Source organism: Euwallacea fornicatus, chromosome 1 (assembly GCF_040115645.1).
Source record: "Euwallacea fornicatus isolate EFF26 chromosome 1, ASM4011564v1, whole genome shotgun sequence".
NCBI classification, from domain to species: Eukaryota; Metazoa; Arthropoda; class Insecta; order Coleoptera; family Curculionidae; genus Euwallacea; species Euwallacea fornicatus.
The window spans coordinates 340,453-353,760 of record NC_089541.1 but is presented as its reverse complement, the minus strand read 5'-3'; the positions used below and the strand labels follow the sequence as shown (position 1 = coordinate 353,760).

General features: G+C 44.4%; 1 protein-coding gene across 8 annotated transcripts in view; it reads left to right on the top strand.

Moving 5' to 3' along the window:
- Nucleotides 1-13,308, top strand: part of LOC136343772 (zinc finger protein 541) — a 217,966-nt gene that overhangs the window by 182,113 nt on the left and 22,545 nt on the right. For all 8 annotated transcript variants that reach the window (XM_066290745.1, XM_066290727.1, XM_066290737.1 and 5 more), the window contains 3 exons: nt 1,131-1,365; nt 2,482-2,788; nt 5,619-5,813. In XM_066290745.1, coding sequence (XP_066146842.1) covers nt 1,131-1,365; nt 2,482-2,788; nt 5,619-5,813 — 737 coding nt within the window. The remainder of the gene's footprint in view (nt 1-1,130; nt 1,366-2,481; nt 2,789-5,618; nt 5,814-13,308) is intronic.

Here is a 13,308-nt window from a genome sequence, read left to right as displayed (position 1 = left end):
AACAAAAAGCAGAAAACTAAATATAATTAAAAAAAATTATACCAGGTGTTCCACATGATGACCACTTTCTTCTATGCATATTTTGATTCTTTTTTGAAAAGATTTTCTGACATCTTCTATCATTTGTGGCGTAATAGAGGTAAAAACATTTCTAATTCTTATTTTCACGTCATCAGTCGTGGTAGGAGGAATCTCATAAACTTCATTTTTTACATACCCCCATAAAAAATAATCCATGGGGGTAAGGTCAGGCGATCTAGCTTTTTAGAACGCCCTGTGCAATTCGTCGACTTTTTGTATTTTTTCAGTACGAAATTTGGTCCCTTAATGGCTTCCTATTAAAATTTTGTTTTAAAAACTTAAATATGGGACGGGAGATTGGGCGTTGACAGTTATCTTGCATCTTGACAAAAACTGCTAGAGTTAGATACCATAAACCTTAACACAACTTAATTTTATTTTAATGGTCGAGGTCAAAAATTATATAATATACAGGGGATCCCATTAAAAAAAATGCAACTTTGATCAATTGCGTGTGTTTGGGACACTCTGTATACTTCGAAAATAATTTTAAAATGTAGCTCTAGTTAGTCTGTATACACCTCGAAAAAGAAGCAGTCAAAAAAATCTATCGGCTTCGTCATGAAATTCCGAGGCGTTACTCGTGGCCCACCCTGTATATTTTTTCTGATTAGAGTTAGTTTTAAACAGAACACGCACTGCAGAACTTAAAACAAAAAAATGCAAGAATTCCGACTGTCTCGAAAACTGGACAACGATCGAGGATAACTCGGCAGCAAAACGCGTAACAAAAAAAACATTATTTATGTAAAACATGTTGATTTTGCGAACGTCCGCAAGGACCTGAAGAAAAAATCCGGAGTTATTACTCGAAGAAAAAAACGTCCTTGAAGTGACCTTCAAATGACGTTTTGGCTAAAAGTCACCGTCCTCGCGACACATCCCCCTCTTCACCGGGCAACTACTTCTCGCGCGACGCGCCGTTTTCGAATTATCTCCAATCGCAGCTTTAAACGAGACACCCTGTATGTATGCGGTAACGCCGTGAGGGGATTCTCGGCGAGCGCGAGCAATATCGGATGATTCGATTGACCCGTTACATTTTGCAGTTTCGACGACGACGAAGGATGACGGAAAACCCGGCAGAATGTCACCGGACCCGAAAGGAAAGAGGCCTAAAACTAAGCCAACGTCCCCGAATCGACAGGGACCTCAACAGTGCACCGTTTGCTCCAAAGTGTTCGGAAACGCGTCCGCTTTGGCCAAGCACAAGCTCACCCACAGCGACGAGAGGAAATACATTTGTAATGTGTGCAATAAAGCGTTCAAAAGACAAGATCATCTGTAAGTATCACTGTTTCAGATGTGGCAAAGCTTACAGGAAATTGTAAAATATATAGGAGGTTTGAGTTCCATTGGGAGGTACTCGAAAGGGGAATGGCACCTCCGAGAGGCGGGATGTAACGCGAAGAAACCGTAGTAGTTTTGACACTAAATTTGACGTATAATGCCATTTAAGACCACGATTCTGTTACTCGTCGTTCTGGTTTTATTTACGTTTTGCAACGACCTCGTTGGCACTTCGCCTCGTTGGCAGTTTTCCGCACGATTTCTTATGGGCAAAACGCGCGGGACAGAAAGCACGACATTGTAATATTAAATTTGACGTATGTAATGTCGAATTTAATGTTACGTCACTCGCTTTCCTCAGTTCGATTAGGTTTCGCAATACTCTCATCGACGTTTCAGTTTCCTGCACGCTTTCGGTCGAACTGAGGGAACGAAGCCTAGTTAACACCGCGATCGGAGATCGTTTAGAGCACTTAGGGCTGCATTCACAAACAGCACGAAAGCGTCAACAGAAACGACTTACAGTTGTTAGCAATCCGCGTTCGAATACAGGGTGTTTCGAAAAAAAACGAGCGAAGCTATAACTCGGTTATTTATTAACCGATTTTGATTAGCTGAAAACCAAATGAAACGACGTTTCTCAGGCGATTAAGTAACGCTGAAGTTGATCACTTTTAACACAAATTCTTCTGCTTCAGAATTTCAAATAGAACTCTGTATATTTTTTAACATTTTTTGAAAATAAAGAAAAATTCAAAATTTAATTATGTGTAACCAGTTAATGTTAAAGAAGCACGGAGTTCCAGTTTAAATTCTAAACTTGGCACGTGAAGCAGGAGTTGAGTTCAAAAAGTCAACTTTGACCTTAGTCGGTAGTCCCAAAAATGTCATTCCATTTGGTTTTTCATTCATCGAAATCCGTTCACAAATAACCGAGTTGCGGCTTCGCCCGTCTCTTTGGCACGCCCTGTATATGCCAGACCCTCGCCCATCGACGTTCCCTAAATTCGACTGTAAATTCATCTAAGAAGGTACCCGCCAGGGAACGTACTTATTTACGCACAGTATCATTGTACGATAACAGAAATTTGAGATTTCATTTGTGTTTAGAAACGGTCACATGTTGACCCACCGCAACAAGAAACCGTACGAGTGTAAGGCGGACGGTTGCGGCAAAAGTTATTGCGATGCCAGGTCCCTAAGGAGGCACACGGAGAACCACCACGTGACCCCCTCCACCTCGAGCAGCTCCACCACCATGTCCCCGGCGCAGGGTGCGGCAGCGGGGGATGCGGCTTCGCCCCACGGGAGCAGCTGCATCCAGTACGCCCCCCCACCCACGGGATCTCCCACCGTCAAGGACTACAAAGAGGGGAAGAGTCAGTTGCAGCAACTGTTGTCCACCGAACCTGCAAAAGTGAGCTCAGCACAGTGTTGCCATAAGTATCAGAAATCCGAAGTTGCATTGAAACCGTGAACGTTTACGCGTGCCACGCCAAGCAGGCGCAGGTGGCGGACGGACCAGTCGCCGTCTTTAAGTTTGCGCCGAATCGCTAAACCATATAAATTTGCACGTTTGGCGGCGTTCCACCGGACGTGGCAATATTGTTTTTTTTCCTTTGTTTGTTTGTTTGTTGGTTTGTTTGTTTGAAGGCCCAACAGCGCGCGCGGCGACAACTTTGACGTTTGACTCGGCACGTTTGAGGTTATGGCTCGAGCTCGTTCGCGCTCCGCAGCGCCCTCGTCCGCGGCCCAAACTCCCGAGTCCTTGCGTCCAAAATGGCGTCACGCCGTGGCGTTCTCGTCTTTCGTGGTAACAGCGTCGAACAAAAACAAATGATAAATCGCCGACGTTCGCGGTTTCGCGGCGTTGTCTAGTTGCTAAATAAAAGATTAACATGAATAATGTTGCGGACCTAATCCGAAATTTATATGCTTATTATATAGATAAGTACGCTACTAGTTTTTGCAGTAATACATAAACGCGGTTGTAGCCAGACGAAACATTTGTTTCCCCCGTTGAAACTTAGCATGAAAAATGGACCATTAGTTAGATTATCCTCGAAGAGTCTCCGATTTGTAACATTTAACACACTCTCTGTTTTTGCTCGGGTTTTTTTCCGGTGGTCCTCGTAATAATGACCGAATACCAACATCATTTTCCGCATTTTTCCGCCGTTCATAAAACAATATATTGCTCCTCTCTCAATGCACGAATGGAGAATAATTTGGTCCAGGGGAAATAATAATAAATTTATTATTGTATTTTATTATGAATAATAAATTCAACTGCAACGTCATTTTTATCGTCGACATATACATTTCGCTCGAACCATAATAACGAATCACGAAACGCAATTCTCTAATTACGATTTATTTTTGACGTTCGAATTGAAACTCCGAATTTATTTCAATTGCCGCTAAAATGAAATATTTCTGCTTTCAATGGCGCCATTATCCTTTGTACCGTCCGGAACCGTCCATTTAAATTTAAAATACTGGAACGTGATTGGTTTTATTTATTTAATTTTTTTTCCGCACGGTACAGGTCCCACCGCGTCATTCCCGCTTGTGCGAAATCGGCGCATCGCGGCAATTACGCGTCCCCCTGTACGTAACGATTGACGGCGGTCGATTTGTCAAATCGGCGAGATTAGGGAGTCGTCGCGTGTCAAATTTCGTTAGGAACTTGCGCGGAGCGCGCGCCTCGCGCACAATTGCGGCCGAAACAATCGCAGTGGCTCGGTGAAGTTGCGCGAAATGCACGTTTTGCGCTTAAGCGGTTTTCCCAAAGCGAAACGTTCAAATTCGTCAACGTTCATCTCGAACGTCGGTGCGACAAACCGTTTTGGTGAAGTACGAATGAACGGAACGCCAGTGGTGTACCGGAGCGGCGCCCCACCTTAAACGGGCAAAGTAACGGCAGTTTTCGAAGTTTCTCGGGATTTGCAGGAGTTTTGCTTTTTTTAGTCGTAAACAACCCTCGTCCTCGGGTTGCGCACGCAACCATGGAAAAGCACTTATATTTTCGAAAATGTGACGGGAAGAATGGGGCACTGTTCCACAGGAAAGCGGGATTTCATTTGGAGGAACGGGCGCGAATTACTCGGAAGTCCTTTTGGGCTGCTCGGCGAAATTGGCACCCGAAACCCGTGGTGCAAACCGGCCGCAATGGGGGACGGGATTACGATGCGAGTTGCAAAAACCAATCCGTTCGCCTCTTCTTCTCAACTCCACGGAGACGGTGCCCGGAGGCATTTCAACAAGAACCAGGAGCCGACGCCTTCGGCATTCCAATCTGTTGGCAAAAAATCGTGCCCCTGTTCAACAAAAAACACGAAAGAAAAAAACGATTTGAGTTCGCAAGGGCGCGTTTGGACTGGCCGTCTGCAAGGCAGCGCAATATTCTTCGGTCGGATGACAGCAAGATCGCCTTATTTGGTAATACTGGACGCCCAGTTTATGTCCGACGTCCCCCAGGACCTGCCCATCAACCTGACTACACCCTTAAGACCGTTAAACACGGAGGTTCGATAAATTACGGTGTGGGCATGTTTTTCCTATTATGGAGCAGGACCTACATTTTGGATAAAAAAACCATCGTGACTGCCGGAATTTATGTTGACATTTTGAGGGAATTTATGCGCGATATGAAATGCCACTAAGATGGGGTTTTTTGCAGGATAACGATCCGAGGCACAACAGCCGGCTTTACGAACAAGTTTCAAACGATAAAAACATTAATGCGTTAGATCGGCCAGTCGAAAGTCCGGATCTCGATCCCATCGACAATCTCCGGTGTCGAAGATGCCGCAGCAGAGGAGAAGCCCAAAAATCAAGATGGTCTTCGGGTCGTAGTGGGAAATTCTTGGAAAAACATTCCTTTTGCTAGAGGTTAAGGCTCGGTGATCTCCATGGGTCGCCGATGTGAAGCTGTCCTCGCCGATAGAGGGTTCGCGACAAAATATTGAGATTGGGAAAATTTGTTATTTGCCTATTTCATTCAAGATTAATGAAATTCTGCCGTTGTTCTGTCCGCACACGTTTTTGGTAACTCCTCAAAGCACTGCCATTTTTTCGACCGCAACCGTACTTGTCCAACTCGGCGTCCGTTATCGGTGCGGCGGGAAACTTATCATTACCGAACCAACTTGAACCGCACCACGCGATCCCTACGTTTACCCTCTCGACCTGCGACGTTCAAATTATCACTTCTACAGGTAGATTTTCATTTTCTTCCCATGCAGAACACCGGAGGGAGCAACGACGGCCTGACGAAGCAACAGCTCGATCTCATTCACCAGATCATGGAGCAGACCCAGCGGCAAAACCAAGCGGTGTCTTCGCCGTCTTCCTCGAGGCCCTCCCCCAAAAAATCCAAGTCCAGGTCCCGGGAAAAGACCGTGGCGGCCGCCTCTTCCACCTCCTGGTCCCCGAACTCCGTAAGTACTTCCAAATGCAGAAAGATAAATTCGGTTTTTAAATTAAAAGCTAAAGCTAGAAAGTTCGAAACTTGGCTAATAGCTCTATCATTTACTTTGGCCGTGCAGCGACGAGAGTTAGTTCGGGCTGTTGAATTGAATAATGAAAATTTAAAATCAACATTCGTTCATAGTCTGGTGGCCGAGGCGGGTTTGAATAGTTGATTTCCCCTGCGAGCGGTCGTCCCTTTTCAGAAAAGTCGTTGCGGAGAGATATAGTTTTATTAAACGGGGTAAATTTCAATTCAAGTTCAGACAAAAAAAGAACACATTCCACCAAACTAACTGGATTTTTAACCCGGGTTAGAGCCAGTTAAAAACTGAGTCTTTTATTAAAAAATGAAAGGAAGAACCGAGACCTTTTAATTTTTTCGCCATAAGGAAATTAAAAGAGTCACTTGAAAATCTAAAATCTGCGTCCATAAGGACATGCGCAATGGTAAATTCCCTCTCGTCGCGCTCGAAGTCCTCAATCTTGAGTTCCTCGCTGGCGACTCATTAAATTAGGGTCCTCATGGAGAATGAGACACTTCCAACCTCAAAATGGATTAAAAACGCCGGTGTCGATTTAGGTTGGATAGATAGCGCTATTGCCGATAACCGAGTCAGCATCGTCAATTATCATTTATCAGGGTTTTAATAATGAATTCCAGCACTAAATAAAAAATAGCGCTAATGACGAAAACCTAGGAACGCTCCGTAAATACCTCTTCATTTCGTTTTTAACATGTAGACTATGTAGAAAATACGATGGGGTTTTTTAATTAGTGCTTGTCCTTACCCCATAAACTTTTTGCCACTGACACTGACAAGTACTGACACTGACAAGTACTGACACTGACAAGCACTGACACTGACAACCACTGACAATCACCTTCAAAATTAAAAATATCGTTGCCCCTAACTCCGAGTCGGAGAGGAGAATGTGTTTTAAGCGATACTGTAACGGTGACAAATGTTAATAAACACTGTTTAGGGTAGAAGAAGCTGATTAAAGGTCCTCAGTACCGAAGTCGACCACCATGAGCCTTGAAGAGTGCACATCTCGAGACGCGATGAAGTCTGAAGACTCAATTACACCTTGGTCGGCCCGTCCAAATCGAAATTGGCTATTTTCGACGAAACTTTTGTATATCGCGAAAAATGTAACGAATGTCGCAGCTTAGTTTCAACCGGCTCAAGATTCGTATCCAGGTTTCAGCCAAATTTTTTAAATCATTTTTAAGTCGCTTTGTGCTGTAATCTATAACCGATTTTTTTTCTAGATTTCACTGATGGTTACGACAAATATTAGGGTCGCGCGGGGTAAATTTGCTGAAGAAACTAAACCTGAAATAAACCCATTCAAAAATTTTATTGTTTCGCAACTACACCCTCAGAGGAAGAACTGAACAATTTGATTAATAAATAATAATCATTTCTATAATCGGTAAATTTGTGATCAGCTCGACTGCGTCGCCCGACGCCCCGGCCCACTCCCGACAGCGACTGTGGACGCGCCCCTCGGCTCTATTATTTAGCGACTAATTACAATTAACATTTAACAATAATTCATGGAGCCCCTAAATAATGCCAAATGAGTACGATTTTTTTGATCTGATTTTCAACAATTACGGCAATTTCAATTTGCGAAACAGTGGCGTGTTGGATGTTCGGAGATTTCACAAAATTGTCACGATTACGAACCGAGGAAGCCACTGATTTCCTACAATTACACGAACTTCAGGTTTTGAAATTTCGAAGTCTTTAACAACTTCTCAAATCTAAATTGGGACGTCCGACGTCCGGGACACTCTGCGAAATCTGCCCACTCGTGCATTATTTTAATTCATCAACACTTAAAGACGTCACCGATTCATAACAGAAAAATCTGTTTTTTACGTTTTTCCCACGTTTGCATTTTAGCAATTTTCAACTGAATATGGCGTCCGCCAATGGCGCATTAAAAAGTCCAGATGTATATTTTTATGTATACATCCGTCTATAAGAGGACGTACGAATTTATATAAGGCATAAAGCATGAAAAGGCATAAAGAACCAAAGCTAAAATACAAGTTAGTTCAATTTCAATTGAAAAGTTCTAGGAGTTAAAGGGTCTCTGCAGAACGCCCGGAGCCGCTTCAAATAAAAGAAAAAACACGCTTTGAGCCTTAATTTAATCAGATAAAAACCTGCAATCTTGAGTGAAGTTCTGTAGGAACCAAAACTAATGCGTACCAACAACACTGCGCTAGAGTTGGAGTAATGGTCGAACTTGGACAGCAAATGTCCGCGATATCAGAACAAAAGGTTGAGCAGTGAACTGGCCAATGAGTATTTGAAGTCTGGAGTAACATACTGTGGAAACGCGACTCGTAAATATCAACTTCGGAAACAAGAGTAAAGTTGCTCCAATTTGCACGGAAATTATCCAGAAGTTGTGCTTCGAAGAAGCAATCACCAGAAGCGTGCGTTAGAGCCTTCACTATCGCAGAGCCTTGCCGACCTCTACACATGGCATCGATTGGCAGAATTGTGATTTGAAACTTGACCTCAACAACTACTATTTGGAGTCGCGGGCAACCCAGAAGTACCACTTCTACGCACGAAGGTTGAGAACCGGAACTAAACTCCAAGTCGCTGAAATCTCAACGGGAACGTTCCTGAACTTGTGAACGAGATTTTAATCATTTTTAGTTTAAAATTGGGATGGTCAGTGGTGTAGCTATCTTAAATTATTAAATCCTGTATAATTTGTTGCACAACCCCAACTTACTAGGTGCTGGGTCGTAACTTAGAAGTTACATAACAACCCGTTACACGGAACTATGCGTTTCCTCGCTGGTCATGTAAATAGCATGTTATATCCATGTAATCTCGCGGATTCACGTCGGGCGGCCTAAGAGGCCGTGGTTGCGGTCCTGATCCTCCAACCCGTCGGCGAGGAAACCTGTGGCTCAGAAGGAAGAGCAGCAACCGTGGCCTCCTTGGTCACCCGACACGAATCCGTGGGATTATTTTTTGGGGGTAAATTGAAACCCCTAATGCGCAAAATTCCGGTGGAAAATGAAGAAGAGCTGAGAAATAGAGCAATCGACCCTCGTACGGAAAACAGAAATATACCGAGTAACGTAGAAAAGAGAACACCCCGTAAAAATGGTTTTATTTAAACAATTTTTAGTGTGCATGTTTGCATATGGGAATACAAAATACGATTAAATTTTCAGCCAATTTGTCAATGTATTTACGAGTTATTAGAAATTTTAGGGTTTTTTTACTATAAAAATTGTAGTAAAATGTCAACAATATCACTGCAAAATATCATTTATTGGGGTACAGTGTGCTTATTTTAGAATGGTCAAATATGCCCAGAGGCAGAACGCAGCGAAATTTTCATCAATCGAGAGAGGTCGAATTGTGGATCTACGAGAGGCTGCTCGGTCATTCAGGGAAGTATAGCGAGACGTCAGGCATGGTTCCAAGAAGAGCGAACAGGCAGAAGGAGAGGTATTGGCCGATGTCCAAGAACGCCAAGAGCGCCGCCATCGAATTGTGACCCAACCAGATGGGTCTCGTCTTGACGCTGGCGGGTCAGTGTTCCGCCGGGTATTGAAGGCCCGTTGGAATTCGAACCATTTATCGCCAGATAAAAAAAAAATTGGACAGATTTACTACCGTCCCTATCTTGGGTAACCCCTCGCTTTAAATCATCATCAAAATCGACTGCAGTGGTGCAGAAAACAGATCCATTAGAATCTGGAATGGGATAATATCGTGTTTAGTGACGAATATAGATTCCGTTTGGGTATGCATGATGGACGGGCAAGAGTGAGAAGAAGACAGGGTGAAAGACGAGATCCTCAGTTTACAATACAGAGACATGTCCATCAAACTGTTGGGGTGCTATTGCATACAGTATTACGTCACCTTTGCTTTTTCGCTAGACGCAGCGTGACGTCCAAGAAATCCCAATCTCGTGCCTTACCTGGAAACTCTTGTTAGTCCAGTTTTCCAGCTAAATGACGCACGACCACATGTGGCTGGAGTGCCTGCGGACTTCTTTCAACAGAACGCACTCAATGTGCTACCTTGGGCTCCTCGATTTCCAGACCTCTCACCGATGCGTGGGATATCGTAGGTAGGAGGTTGCATAATCCGCCTCATCCCCCGCAAACCGCAGCGGCGCCATGTCGTGCAGTCCCAGCTAGCCTGGAATGAGATCCCCGAGGAGGACATCAATCACCTAATTAGATCCCCGCCTGGACGTGTACAGAAACGTACCGCGGAGGACTGACGAATTACGAATTTTATCTTGATTTTTAACAATTAATTTTGCTCAATTTTTCAATGAAGTATTTGCTTTGGCGCAAGAGACGCGCACATCAAAAATTATTTAAACAAAACCGTTTTACGGAGTGTTCGTTTTTCTACGTGACGCATGCGTCGGCGGCGCACATCGGTTGCGTTCGGGAGAGTTCGCCGATCAGCGTCGAGACGACCAGAGATGCGTGTACGAAGATCGGAGGTGGCCATTTCGAGCCGCCGTCACGATATCGAATCGGTATCGACAACTCGGATGGTTGTTATTAAGTCAATTTTACCCAAGTCAGGCTGATTGCGCACTCGTCCGTCTCCAAGGCGAGTAGACATTTTCGGAGAGTGCCTTTTTCCGACAGAACTGAACGCACAATAGCCCCATTAGCGCCAGCCCGGCGTGCAACGCTAGAAATTACGGCCAATTACAGTATGGCCGAACCCTGCGTGCGGCGCTCTCTAGCGGCGACCAAAAAACTACGACAATATTTGAGTTTCGCGTCATAAAACAATGGCCGCGTGCCAAGTTTCGTCGGATTATTGCATCTCCGAGCGCAAATACCCAAGGAAAACCAAATTAGCAATTAAATTTCAACATCTCCTAGTTCTCAGGCGAAGACGTTACGGACGGACGTTCGTAGGAACGTTTTGTGGTAAAATCAGTTGGAAATTCGTTCGTTGAAGTAAGTTCATATACTCAATTAACATTCTGTGTAAGTCGTGTGTAAGTGCGGGATATGCCTGGAGAGAAAGGGAAAAAGAAAGAGAGAGAGAGAGAAAAACGAAATATTAAATGAAAGAGAGAGAGAGAGAGAGATAGAGATAAGATCCACTCTTGGACTCCTCCCATTAACTCGCGGTACTGAAAAGGGGAAGAAACGGTCAGATCTAGGACGCGGGGCAAAGGTCTCGGAATTCCCACACGGATGTTTATTCTAATGTGATGCGTCTCAACGGGCCTCGGACAAGGAGAAAAGGAAAAAAACTAATTAATCACATTTAGTTTTTCAAATAATTCGTGCTTAATTTGTAACCAATTGCCCTTATTATGGCGGTTGTTTCGAACGTAAAAGCAGGAATCGTAAAATGCTAACAGTCCTATTAAAATTAATTTAAAATTAATTAGGCGGAACTGTGTTGGCTGGCTGCATAATGAAATTAAAAAGGGAAAAGTTTCGAGCAGAATTAAAAATCCTTCAGAAAGTTTCGGGCCCGTTTTTGCTGCCCTGCTTGCTTAAGAGCGTAATTATTTTTTAATGTTCGCATGGAAAAAGGGCCTTACGACCCGAGTTGGATGCACTTTTTAGTCAATAAGTAAGCTTCGAAAGTCCGCCGAACTTACTTTTCTCAATTGAGGCTTGATAATTTTCAAAATATTCCCATGCGTGTGTGTCGGGGACATAAGGGTGAGCTTCTTATAAATCGCCACTTTAAAAACGTTGAGGGACGTCTTATCTAATCCGGTTATCGCCGGACCGCCTGACGTAACAGGCCCTAGGGCCCCTCTCCTAAGTTCGGGACAAGTGGCTTTTATGGGATTTAGGGCTCTGATGTGTCGCGGGTTTAGATGTGTTAACTTGTGTGCACCGCTGTGATGGATTTCTGTTGGAACACCAAGTACAACCGTGAGAGCTGCTGCCGCAATTGCTGCGGCCGCCAGGTAAAAATCCGTGCAGTTTTGTCCGACCTCGGCAAAGGGGGCTACTTTAGCCAGTTAATTATTACACATGGAACTTCATTAGCGCCCCGTAGCTCGAAAATCTCCCTTTTCACCGCCTCACGGCTAAATTCATCGACGTGCGTAGTTTTCGATATTGCCTGAAATTTGCGAACAACGGAGCCTCAAAACCGCTCAAGTTTTCATATCAGTTTTCACACCCTTTTTGGGAGCGCCGTTAACTGATTAATCTCGGATTTTACAAAGAAATCTGCAGTATTTCGGTGGAGTCAGTGGCGCGCCTTCCTCCCAAGATTTACCGATATTTCCAAAGAGGTTTCCGTCCAAGTGCCTTCGCTCTTCCAGACTCAAAATCACTGCGAGCATTTCAGTGTTTGGGGAGTTTCGTCCGATGTAAACCTACGGACTAAGCTATTGTCCTCTCGTGTAAAGACGCTTACTAGTTTGAGGGTTTGAAAATTTCTCTGAAATAGCCAACAAGCGATTGGCGTGGCACAGAACCAGATTAAGCCTTCCGAGCACAAAGCCTGGGCACATACGTATTTTAATTTTAGAGGAATGATTTCTTAGCGGAAATTCCCAAGTTGCGCTAATGGCTCTTCGTGGGAGAAATCCGAGCGCGTTTATTGTTAGAAAATATCGCGGAAACGACAGAAAAATCATTGGCGTCGCGGGATCGACACTCGCAAAGAATAATTGAAAAATAGAGGCGATTTTGAAGTAAAACGTCTCTTGCGACGCGTCGCAGAAAGTCAAATGCGCCAGCGACTGCGCAGAGCTCCGAATTTGGATCGCAACTTGTTCGATTTGGAATTTCATCGTCCGTTCGGCCCGATGGACGCACCAAACGTGTTCTGAGGGTTGAGATGCCGAACGAGTGAGCCGGCTCGAGGCCAGAAATGCTTGATCCCTCCCGACGACTGGGTGGCGGTGATCCACCAGGCGGCAGCCATGACGATTGCGGACTGGGTGCGCTGCGTTGGGACCGGTTTCGGAAAACCTTTTGGTGCAAACTAACCAACAAACTTCACCAATTACTGTGGTTTATTCGTATCGACAACTTCGTCACGCGAACATTACAAGAAATTTGACAGTCGAAAAATACAAAAAAAAAATTACTTTAGGAAAGAACTAACATGTGCGCTAGCTTAACGCGAAATACGTCTTCATGATCGTGAACACGTCACGATGGTAAATCAAAGCAATAAAATCATCAACTGAAATTGTTCACTGAGCATCGCGCTTCGCCCCTCATTTCACCGTAAAACGAGGAACAAAACATTTTGTTTTCCAGCGGCGATGGGTTTGAAACTTGCTCTGTGATTGATCCTCTTAACCCCCCATTGCCTCTGTACGGCAACAGTGCGCGCCGCGTTTAATCAGCGGTACCCCACAGGTGGGTTCCGACGGACGCACCCAACGTCCATTTGGGATGGAAAAACGGAATGCGTGGTGCTCTTTGAGGAACCAGGGCAAGCTTAACGT